The sequence below is a fragment of the Zea mays genome, chromosome 6 (genome assembly GCF_902167145.1).
Source record: "Zea mays cultivar B73 chromosome 6, Zm-B73-REFERENCE-NAM-5.0, whole genome shotgun sequence".
In the NCBI taxonomy this organism is placed as follows: Eukaryota; Viridiplantae; Streptophyta; class Magnoliopsida; order Poales; family Poaceae; genus Zea; species Zea mays.
The window spans coordinates 176,445,779-176,457,711 of NC_050101.1; the positions used below are offsets into that span (position 1 = coordinate 176,445,779).

At 40.2% G+C, this 11,933-nt stretch overlaps 1 protein-coding gene across 2 annotated transcripts; it reads left to right on the plus strand.

The window, feature by feature from the left end:
• Window positions 1–298: 298 nt before the first annotated feature.
• On the plus strand, window positions 299–11,629 carry LOC103630744 (cell wall protein AWA1-like). Of its 2 annotated transcripts, XM_023300323.2 has the most exons (11): window positions 299–779; window positions 1,391–1,459; window positions 2,277–2,320; window positions 2,623–2,737; window positions 2,829–2,901; window positions 3,330–3,973; window positions 5,811–6,087; window positions 6,172–6,448; window positions 9,859–10,014; window positions 10,364–10,876; window positions 11,002–11,604. In XM_023300323.2, the coding sequence occupies exons 4-11, from the start codon at window positions 2,719–2,721 to the stop codon at window positions 11,281–11,283; spliced, it is 2,241 nt and encodes a 746-aa protein (XP_023156091.1). In that variant the 5' UTR covers window positions 299–779; window positions 1,391–1,459; window positions 2,277–2,320; window positions 2,623–2,718; the 3' UTR covers window positions 11,284–11,604. The 2 variants fall into 2 exon arrangements, with proteins under 2 accessions (XP_023156091.1, NP_001315981.1); NM_001329052.1 differs by lacking the exon at window positions 1,391–1,459 and having other exon boundaries at window positions 357–622; window positions 11,002–11,629.
• Window positions 11,630–11,933: the final 304 nt, after the last annotated feature.

An 11,933-nucleotide genomic window follows, 5' to 3' on the forward strand; every position in this document is an offset into this window, starting at 1 on the left:
TTTATTTTAAATTTTACCCTATGAACAGCGTACTATTCTATTTTAAAACCTTACTCTATAAACAACTTATAAAATAGTGTTTTGCAGGTATGTTCGCTTTACTGCATAAAAATGGGAAAAAAGCAAAAAGACCGGACTGCAGGGGTAACGCAAATCATACACGTGACTGTCGCGTATTGTGTACGCCGTAAAGAGTTATGGTCACGTGTTAATCTCTACCCCTTAAATACACCAGTTAAAACTATGCTAAGTAGCATTTTTGCCGTCTAGCTATATAAACTTGGCCGCAGTGAAGGGAGGGGAGGAGAAAGGGTTTTGGAATTAGGCATCGGCCGCCGTTGCGTTGGTGTGAGCAAGTGAACCAGGCCGAAACCGAAGCTACCGCCACCACCACCCCGCCCTCGTCTCCCTGTCCCCGAGTCCCAGTAGGGGATCCCGGCGGTGAGGATGAGCGGCGGCGGAGCTGGAGGGAAGGGGGCGGCGGCGCCTGTTCCGCCCGGGTCGAGGAAGCTGGTGCAGGGCCTTAAGGAGATCGTGAACCGCCCCGAGGCGGAGATCTACGCCGCACTGCGCGAGTGCGGCATGGACCCCGACGAGACGGTCAGCCGCCTCCTCTCCCAAGGTCCGGGCACGGCTTGCGCTGTCCTCTCCCCACTCCCACGATTCCGTGCCTGTTTTGCTGTTCGTTGCAGGGCGCGTTGCTAGGATTTAGTCGGGTCTGCTCTCGTCGATCCGGGCGATTCGTCGACGTGAAGGTTGTAGTCTGAGCGCTCGGCCCGGTTAGTGGGAATCAGACGCACCTGTGTTGTTTCTTTGCCCCCCTGGGCCCCTCGAGTTCATACTAGTTTTAGTTATCTTTAAGTCGGTATATCAGATAGTTGTGAAAGATGGAGTCCAAGTAGTATTAGACGTGGGAGATGTGAGTGCTGTCACAAACGTCCACTATTCAATTTTGAATAAAATTAAATAGTTTGGGAACATTATTTTCCCAAGGGAAAATGAACTAATTTCCCTTGGGAAAATGAAAATCCCTTGGAAAATTTGTGTTTCCAAACTAGCCCTAAGAAAGAGATTTTAGCCCCTTCAATCCTCTTCGGTTTTCTGTCTCCCAAACTAGCCCCGGCAACCCCAATTTTTCAAGGGATTTTCATTTTGCCAAGGAAATTAGTTCATCTTCTCTTGGGAATAGAGTTGACAAACTAGCCATTAAGGTTTCTATCTTAGAATTCCTGCAAATGCTATTAGTGGTAAGGACCGAGAAGTTTCCTGTTTTGAAATATCACAACCCAGGTAGATTATCTTTTCCCTCTACCCGGTGGTTGGTTGAGGTTCTTCCTGTTGTGTTGTGGTGACAGCCAAACATTTCAAGAACACTCAGACTTTTCTGTAGTTGTTGCTCCGAGGAGGAGGATGCGGCGATAGCGTGGACAATGTCTGGACACTGGAAGCTCGGGAGAAAGTAAGACAAGCATGCTGCATTAGACTGGACCTCTTAGTGTTTCAATGCTGGTGACAGACAGAAATGGGTTAAGTGGATAGATTTTTGTTTTGTTCTAGTTAGGACTTGAACCAGATTTGGAAAGGATTGTTGCGGTAGGTTGTATATTCGTCTCCTGTCTGCTAGTCATAAAATTTGGAGGAAGGTGTTTATGTGCTGGATTCGGCCATGATAGGATTTATTGAACATGGACATCATAGCACTTGGTTGTCTTGTCTTTTCTTAGTTAATTAGTTTAATCATACTGTGTACAAGAACAACTTTTGCTGGCTCTGCTTATTATGGCATTTTTCTCTTTGGTATTGCAATTAATGGTTATAACTTATAACTTTGAACACACCACAACTTTCTCGAGTTTTCATTTGCTGTAGGATGAGTTTGATCTCTAATCATTTGTTCTCTACATTTCAGTATTGGTATTTCAGCTTCACTTCTTACTACTCTAGACCCATATACATTACATATGCTTGTCATGGAATGAAATCTATCTACTTATCATATGTGCTCAAGAATGTTAGCTGTGGATTTATGGATATGTCCTCGCTTTCTGAACTCGTGGCTTCACTGGAAATGTAAATATTTGTCTAGATATCATCTGATCTTGCATTATATACATGTATGCTGTTTGTAACTATCATCTGCCCTCCAGTTTTCCTGTTATTAGTTTGCAACTTGCATTATGTACATATGGTAGTGACACCAATATTGATTTGTTATGTTGATGGGTTGGGCACATCTATAAATGTTGATAACTCATCACTGCGTATACTCTTTTCAGATACTTTCCAAGAGGTAAAGAGCAAGCGCGACAAGAAGAAAGAGGTCAGAACTGTTTTTTAATTTATAATGTGTCCTACCGGCTTGAATACACAATCCATTTTATAATCATTTGCCAGCTTTTATTTACCTTAAACATAAATTTGTAATCAATCATCTTCTTGCACAATCTAGTTTCATTAATGGATCTATATGGCTATTGGCTACTGTTTCTTTTCTCTACCATGTGATTCCTTGCACCAAAAATTAGCATATTCAACTACAGTTTTGTTTATTTTTCGAGAAGTGCTCTATTCATAGTTGAGTGCTAGAACTGACAGCTAGAGTTGTGGGCATTTAATAAGCAGATTAAAGAGGTTCCTGAGACAAGATATCGATCAGCAAATAGTTCTACTAATCGAGGCCTTAGAAGTGGTGTAGATCGTGGTGGACGGAACAATTCTATGCACTCCAGCTCTACTGGTAATAGAATACGTGGCATTTTTACCCTCAACCTTATTTTTTTTGGCTTATTATTTTTCTGACCAAATCTTCATCTCAATCCAAAAATCAGATAACATGACCTCAAGGCCACCAGGGTCTGGTACTGCATCAGGTACTTCCAGTCAGAGGCAAACAGTTGCAAGGTAAAGGGGCAAAAGGACCCTTCTGTGATACATTCAAAGGATCTGTGCTGTTTGTTTATGTATATTTTTTTGTCAGCACACTTATGTTTACTTTAGAAGTTTAAAGTGATTTTCTGTTTTCCTTCACATAATTTTGTTGTGGCTCGTATGTCTATTTTTTTGTTACTGCTTGGTGTTAATTTCTTTGGTTTAGTATTGTTCTTTAGGTAGTTCATTTCATTTAGTTTATGACATTCTAGTTCTTGTGAAAAAGATAATTTGCAATATTGTCGGTGTTTAGAATCAACATAATGATCTCCAAATGTTTGAATGATGCCTATCTCTATAAAATAGAGAATTATTCTCAACTTCAATATTTTCAGACCATTTAGTTCTAATTATTACATTTTGCTGATTGCTGGTGTTAATATTCTATTTTGTATTCACAGTCCTTCTGCAAACAAACATATGGTTGCTGATGGACCAGCTGCATCATTGCAATCATCGTCTGGGTTTCAGCATGGTGGTTGGTCTGGGACACCTGGTCAGTTGTCGATGGCTGACATTGTGAAAATGGGCCGGCCTCAGGGAAAGACTTCTATCAAACCTGTGGTCACAGCTGACAGAGGTTATGCTGGACAGTACCCATCTTTGCCAAGCACAAACCAGAATCTGAAACAATCTGGAAGCATGGTTCCCCCAACAGAGCTTGACAAGGGGTTACAACCTGCCCAAGATTCGGTTCAGGTTAAGGATCATGATCATTCTACTGCTGACAGCAAGCTCCCATATGGTACTGACTGGTCTCCACAAGATGGCCCGACATTTGCGAACCAATCTTCCCTTCCTGAGCCATCTGGTGATCCGTCCTTGTATGAGGCATCGTTTCAGTCATCTACATTGGTTACTGATGTAGTTAATTCACATGAAAATTCACACTTGGATGAAAACGACACCTTTGCAATGGGACCAGCACCTGCCTCTGAGAGACACCTGGATCCTAGTGACGGTATTTCTGAGTACAATGATGTAATATTGAACAACTCAAGTTCCTATCAGCCTCATAATTACTCTTACACAGAACAACAAGAAGGTAAGTGTAAAACTAATGTGAATATGCTAGCTGTTGGTTAACAATTTAGAGGTTGACAATTCTTTTATAAACATCTATTTATTTTTTCATATATTTGCTATGGAATAACCACCAAAGTAACATATCTTAGACATTTGCCAGTCTTAGTCATAATCATGGAAATGTATAAATTGTAATTCGATATGGTGAGCAACTTCTTAAGTCTAGTTGGGTAATGTAAACAAGTTTTTCTTTACCATTTAGTACTGCTTGTATATTTGACTCCGCACAGATTATTTGTGCCATAGATGTAGACATAATCAGGAAGGTACTAAGACAAATACAACATCAACAACAACAAACCCTTTTATTCCCAAGCAAGTAGGGGTCGGCTAGAGTTGAAACCCAATAAAACCACAAATTAAGGTTTAGCCACAAGGATAACTATTTTTCATTCTCTCTTATTTAAGGCTAAATCTTTGGGTATATTCCATTCTTTCAATTCTTCTTTCGTTGCTTTGCTTCTTCCCATGTCAACTTCGGTCTTCCTTTGCCTCTCTTCCCATTACTATCGCGCCTTAGGATCACATTACTCCCATGTCAACTTTGGCCTTCCCCTGGGTCTCTTTCCATTACTATTGCGCCTTAGGATCCCACTATGAACTAGTGCATCTGGAGCTGTTGGACATGATGAAACCATCTCAATCAGTGTTGGACATGTTTTTCTTCAATTGGTGCTACCTCTAGCCTATCACGCATATCATCGTTCCAGATTCAATCCCTTCTTGAGTTCTTATATGGCCAAATCCGACACAACATACACATTTCTGCAATTGCTGAACATGTCGTCTTTTTGTAGGTCAACATTCTACTTCTACACCATACAACATAGCAGGTTTAATCTCTAATGGCCGTCCTATAAAACTTGCCTTTTCTCTCTGTAGCATTGATCCTAAATACCAAAAGATAACCTTTCTGGGTACTACTTGACCTTCCAAACTAACATGTCCTTCCTCATGTGTAGTAATGCTGAATCTAGATCTCATATATTCGGTTTTAGTTCTACATAGTCTAAAACATGACTCAGTCTCCTGCCTCAACTCTATTTTCTTATTCTTCTGTTTGGCTTCTGTCAACTATCACTATATCCTCTTGGATGTCTGACCTCATCCATCACCAAAATAAAAAGGTAACGACTCGAAGCTTATTCTTATGGCTCCTCCTAAGCTAGGCTCCCATATTCTCATAGTGTGGCTCATCAACTTAATTCTTCAGTAATTGGTATGACTTCAAATATCTCCCTTATCCTTGTAGATCGGTACCAATACACTTCTCCACTCGTGAGTCATCTTGTTCGATCAAAAGATATGGTTGAACAACTTGGTCAGCCATACTACAACTATGTCCCTGAGACATCTCTATGCCTCGATTGGGATACCATCAGGGTCTATCACCTTTACCCCTTTTACCCTTTTCAATGTCTCTCTAACCTCAGATTTTTGGATTCTGTGCAGTTGCACAAAACGTTTATTGGCGTTGTCTAAAGAGTCACCCGACTAAAAGGTTGTGTCCCATTCTCCCTATTGAACAATTTGTTAAAATACTCTCACCATCTATGTCTGATCTCATCCTCCACCAAGAGGTGCTCCGTTTCGTCCTTAATGCACTTAAACTTAAAGTCCCTTGTCTTTCTCTCACGGACCCTAGCCATCCTATATATGTCCAAAAATACATAAAAACTGAATCATGTTGCGTTCTGATAGCTTGGTCTTGTTTTTAATCTTGTATAAAACGGATGACATGGCCCACAATGAGTTCTGATTCCTTTGGTAATTGTTGTTTTTATGTTTATCTTCAGTTGAGGATTCCAGTGCTGATGTATCAGCAGCAGCAGCAAACTTCCAGAGTTTAAGCCTACATAATGATGAGTTAGCTGCAAAAAAGTCTGCAGAAGATAACCCTGCAGTGATAATTCCTGACCACTTGCAAGTTACAAATACAGAATGTGTCAAGTTGAGCTTTGGCAGTTTTGGATCTGGTGCATTTTCTGGGTTACTCCCACAAAATACCACTGATAGCAATGTGGAATTCCCTGCTCGAGAGGAATCTGCACCAGTAGATCAAATAGATGCCAGGTGAAGCATTTTACTGGTGTTTTTTTGGCACTTCCCTTACCGCTCTTTGCGGGGAAGTTAACATTGTGGAATTGTCTGTTGCAGGAATCAAGATTACTATGAAAGTGGTGCTGTAACTTCACCAGCAGACGAAAATCTTGAGGCCATGCTTGGAGCTAACATGGAGAATGTAGATGCGCCTTCTGTTTCACAGGCTAATGAGCTCAGGCAGGACGTACTTGATCCTTCTGAACTTCAATATGACGTCCCATCAGTTCCAAGTCATGCTTATTCAAACACGGACACTTTACAGCCTAGCACAATTGAGGAGCCACAAGGAAACAACCAAGCACATACTCTTTCCCATTTGTCAAACTTAATGGTATTCCGTCTCTTCTTTCTGTACTTTTTTCCACACATGCTTGGTGACTGATCTTTTGCTGCCCCCAATATTTGTGCCTAGTGTAACTGTAAAGGTGCATTAAGTTCCATTATATCTAGAGTCAACCTTGATATATAAGGAAAACGTCTTGAGTTGCCATGATATGATAACAGATCTAGATGCACTGGCCTTCTATAGCATTTTTCTTATATTTTTCTAGAACATTTAGCATATAGGAGGGCACAGATTATATCACTAAGGGAAACTGCACTTAAGTCCAACTGGAGTTTTCTCATCTTAAATGCTCATATCTTAGTTAAACTTACCCTGGTTAAGGTTTAAGTCAGGTGTGCATGACTGCATGTTCAGTGATACCAACCTAATGCTTTGGCCTCCTTTTGTATTGAAAAATCATAATGATTACATGACCTATGCAATGATTGAGTAGGAAACTGCTAAGAAACACTTCCAGCTTTAAACTGTTACACATGCATAATAAATTTAAAAGTAAAATTAAGACAAGCATACAACAACAACGGATCCTTTTAGTCCAAGCAAGTTGGAGTAGGCTAGAGTTGAAATCCAACAGAAACCACTAGTCGAAGGTCAGTCATATGGATAACTGTTTTCCATGCATTCTTATTCTAGGTTAAATCTTTGTGTTTTTTTTTCACTTATTTTTTAATTCCCCTTCCCATGTCAACTTTGGTCTTCTCCTGTCTCTCTTCCATTGCTATTGTGGCATAGGGTTCCACTATGCATTGGTGTCTATGGAGGTCGTTGTTAGACATGTCCAAACCATGTCAACACGTGTTGGACAAGCTTTTCTTTAACTGGTGCTACCCCTAGTCTGTCACATATATTTTTTTTGAACTCAATTCCTTCTCGTATGGCCACAAATTCAATGTGACATACACATTCTCTTGCTTCAGTTATATGCTAGACATATTGCCTTTTGCAGACCAATTTTCTGCACCATACAACATAGCATGTCTAATCTCCGTCCTATAAAACTTGTCTTTTAGCTTCTATGGTTCCCTCTTGTCACATAGAACGCCATATGTTTGGCGCCACTTCATCCACTTGCGTTGATTCCATGGCTAACAGCTTCATCAATATCTTCGTTTCTTTGTAGCATTGATCGTAAATACCGAAACATATTCTTCCTAGACACTACTTGACCTTCCAAACTAATATCTCCTTTCTCATGTGTAGTAATGCTGAAGTCACATCTTATATATTTGGTTTTAGTTCTACTAAGTCTAAAACCCATTGGACTTGAGTCTCCCACGGTAACTCTAGTTTTTTTATTTAATTTTGTCTGACTTTCATCAACTAGCACTATTTCGTATTATCGTCTGCAAAAAACATACACCAAGGGATATCCCCTTGTATGTCTCATGTGGTCTCATCCATCACCAAGGCAAAAGGTAAGGGCCTAAAGCTGACCCTTGATGCAGTCCTAATGTCCTATTCTAATCGGAAAGTCATCCTTGTCTCCATCGCTTGTTTCCAAGAGTGTTGTACATGTTCTTAACGAGTCCAATATATTTTGCTGGAACTTCATGTTTGTCTAAAGCCCACCACATAATATTTTTTGGTACTTTGTCATAAGCATTCTCTAAGTCAATGGAAACCATGTATAGATTCTTTTTTTATCTCCCTAATCCCTATACAAGCATAAAGTTTATGTTTTTTTAGAATTATTATAGATATAATATATTTTTTCTCGAACCATACAGGAGAGTTGTGTGTCATTTCATTAAGTAAGAAAAACCTTTAGGGCTAGTTCCTGGAGAGCTGCAGCCCCAGCCGGGCACCACATTTGCCCTTCATCGACCACTGCCAACACAACACTTTGAACACCAGGCCAAGGTTTGGATGAATCAGCTTTTAGAGACCATATAACCAACGGATGCACAGTGCCCAACTCATTCTTTCTAAATCATGAACACCAAGCCAGCCATATAAGGTCTTTGCACCTTAGCCCATGATTTTTTTTTTCTCGAGACGCGCAGGAGAACTGCGCCCCGTTATATATTAAGCAGAAGAAAATAGAAAAACAAAGGTCTTTGCACCTTAGCCCATGATACCAAGCAATTTCCTCCATTGGCCTGTTCATGACCTTTTCACAAAAATCCCCTTCTCTTTTTATCCATTGCTTTGAAAAACCATTTGGGCAGATCCAAGTCAATCATAAGGTGATTAGGAGTTGCTGAAATTACGGATTTAACCACAACTAACCTCCTATATTTTTTCAAAAGGTATAACTACTTTTTGTAAAACTACCACAAGAAACTACACTTTTAATGGACAAATTTTAGAGAATCACGATACTGGTTACTTAGTATTCAACAAGGCTACACTCTTTTAGCATTGTTAGGCTATATCTACATCAACTCTTCTATCCATTCCCTGTCCCACCTCCTATTTCAAACTCTACTGTGCAAATAAGTTTTTTTTGGAAAAAATATGTTTTTTGTGAAGCTATTGCTAAAATCACTTTTTTTGTGATGCATTTGTGCAACTAGGAGTTTTTCTCTGAAATTATTTCTTAAAACTGTGTGTGTGTGTGTGCGTCCACATTTGTAAGACATTGGCAAGAATTTGTGACACGTACTAGAATTTGTTCTCGGACGTAGAATGGCTTTTAAGTGTGATTGGCTACATAATATAGATCTAACAGCCGTAAGTAATAGAAATATTAAGTAAGTTAAAGCCTATGTGACTAGCTGTTTTGGGCATATAGATGTTTCTTGTTGGCTGTTTGGTGTTTTTAAGCTGTTTTCTTACCCTGTTGCCTTTTTTGTGTTTGCAAGTTCAGAAAAATCAAAGTAATCCGTTATGTGGTGTTTATCTCTTGTTTTGTAAAATTTTCAAATGTTTATATCAACAAAAGGGAAAGGTAATTTGGCAAACAACTGTCCAGGGCTGATGATGGTGGAGTATTTACATCTAGCAAAAGGATTTTTACCGCCTTTGATAACTAGATTAGTTATCAAGATATTGCTATACGTTCTGAAAAACAAAGCAGAAACAGTTATTCAGTGGGTCAAACTATTTTTTGCTGACCAGTTGCTTCTGATTTATAGAGCTAGGAGTTCAATGATGTGTCAACACTTAATATTTCTAAGCCATATAAACCAGTTCAAAAATGAAAAAATATTTCAGTATGACGGTGTGGTAGTTTAACTCTTTAAAAAGAAGTACAAAAAGACGAAAGGCCTTTCTTGTATTGAATTAACTTTTTGTTGTATATTTGTTACTGCTTTGAAATATAAAGGCCCATTCAGGAATGCTTCAGCAGTTATTCTAGTTTTGTGTGCTGTTTCAAGTCATGTCATGCTTGATTCTTTCTGAAACTTGTCAGTTCGTTTCTTAGTTCTCACTCTTATCATTTGTTTTCCCAGCAAGCAAATCCTTTGAGCACCAGCAGCCTATTGGGGTCAAATCAAAATCATGCAACTCTTCATGGCTTAGAGTTTGATTTACCGCCTTATCTGGGAGCAAAATATAACGCAGGCTCAACTACAAATCCTAGACCACCCATATCCATGCAGCAGGAGGTTAGTTAAATATTTGAATTCGTTTTTCTCACTCACATCCTTTAGACATGCTTATGCTATTTTATGTATCAAAAGTTCCTGTGTATATTAGTTGAGCTTCTATATAAATTACTCCCTCCGTTTCTTTTTATTAGTCGCTAGATAGTGCAAAATTGCACTATCCAGCGACTAATAAAAAGAAACGGAGGGAGTATAAATTAGCGGGGATACGTTGTCAGTAGCAATGTTTAAAACTGTAAACATATCGAACTTATATTAAATTCATTATAGATTCTGAACCGCCTGTTTAGTATTGTCCTATTTTTCTTTTGCCTTTCCTAAGTCCACATTTCATGAAAATAATTTTCAGGCACTGAAAGCAGGGGTTTTCTCCAACGCCCAGTCTACACAGAGTCTTCCAAGTACTAGCATTCAGACGGGGCTTCCTCTGCCACAGCAATTAGCACATCACCCTTACTCTCAGCCAACTTTACCAATCACACATTTTCCAAATATGGTTGGGTATCCGTATTTGCCACAAAACTATGCTACTTACCTATCTTCAGGCACCTTCCAGCAAGCATACCCGAGTAGCGGACCATTCCATCAGTCTGCTGCTGCTGCTTTGCTGGCATCTGGTATGAAGTACTCGACTCCAGAGTATAAGAACAACCTGTCTGCCACAGGCTTACAACAGCAACATCAGCCACAACCACAACCACTTTCATCAGTCATCTCTGGTTATGGAGGCTTTGGAAGCTCAAGTAATATACAAGGAAATTTTACCCTTAGTCAGAGTACCGGCTCTGCATCAGCTCTTGGGTTTGATGAAGCATTGAGCAGACAGTACAAAAACACCAGTCAATACATGGCTCTCCAGCAGGTAATCATCACATAGTAGCTCATGATGTAACCTGGGGAACCTTTTGCTCTCCCAATCAGCGTCATCTTTTTTGTGGATGAAGTTTTTTTTTTACAGAAATGTTGATTTATTGATACCTCTTTCAGGGCGACAACTCTGGAATGTGGGTTCATGGCTCTGGTTCAAGAGCGGCCTCGACGCTTCCGCCTAACCACTTCTATGGTTACCAGGGACAGAGTCAGCTGGGTGGCTTTGCTCGGGCGCAGCAGCCACAGCCTTCCCAATTTGGAGGCCATGGGTACCCAACTGTCTACCAGTCTCAGGGACAGGAGCACCCCCAGAACCTTGCTGAGGGCAGCCTGAACGGCTTCCAGGTCACACCGTCTCAGCCATCTCATCCGAGCTGGCAGCATCAGCACACGTACTGAGCCCTCCTGTACTCCCTGGTTAGGGTGGCTCTTGTGCTGTCACAAGCCAAGTTTCGCGTGCTTGTGCCCTCACTCGATGCAGAGTATGCTGCTCGGATTCAGTGAGCGCTGAGAGGGTCCCAGGCATACAACAGTTAGAGCGTTTTAACATGTTGCGTGTGTTGCCAGACTGATGCATTGCGGTTTGTTTTCGATAGTGAGTTATATGTGCGGAGGCGCAGTCCTGTATAACTGAGACATGATAACCTAACAAGCAGTCGTTTCTGTTTCCCAAGAGTTGGCTGCTCTTAGCTTGAGCTGATGATTGACTGTTTGCTTGCAGTTTTGGTCATGATTTTACTGCTTCAAAAACATTTCCAATTCCACCATATTGGCATCGCGTGAGGTTAGCACAGGCAACATTTCATCATCTGACAGGTTTCTATTTCTGGCATATCAAACAACAACAATGAACAATGGCTTTGAAATAGTTATACTATAGGTTTGACTTTTATAAATGATTAAATAAATCCTAAAACACGTCGTCCAATAGTTCATTTGCTGAGGTGAAAGCCGTCAATCACGTTTCTATTTCTATCTAGGGAGTGTCCATATGTGACACGAATGTTCACTTCGTCGATGAATTGATGATGATCCGTATGACTACTCTA

Excerpts from the sequence above, each read along its gene's own strand:
- LOC103630744 (NM_001329052.1), top strand. The coding sequence starts at position 448 with ATGAGCGGCGGCGGAGCTGGAGGGAAGGGGGCGGCGGCGCCTGTTCCG. Across the intron at positions 2,902-3,329 it reads CAGAGGCAAACAGTTGCAAG|TCCTTCTGCAAACAAACATA; the intron begins GTAAAGGGGCAA and ends TTGTATTCACAG. Across the intron at positions 10,015-10,363 it reads CCATATCCATGCAGCAGGAG|GCACTGAAAGCAGGGGTTTT; the intron begins GTTAGTTAAATA and ends AATAATTTTCAG.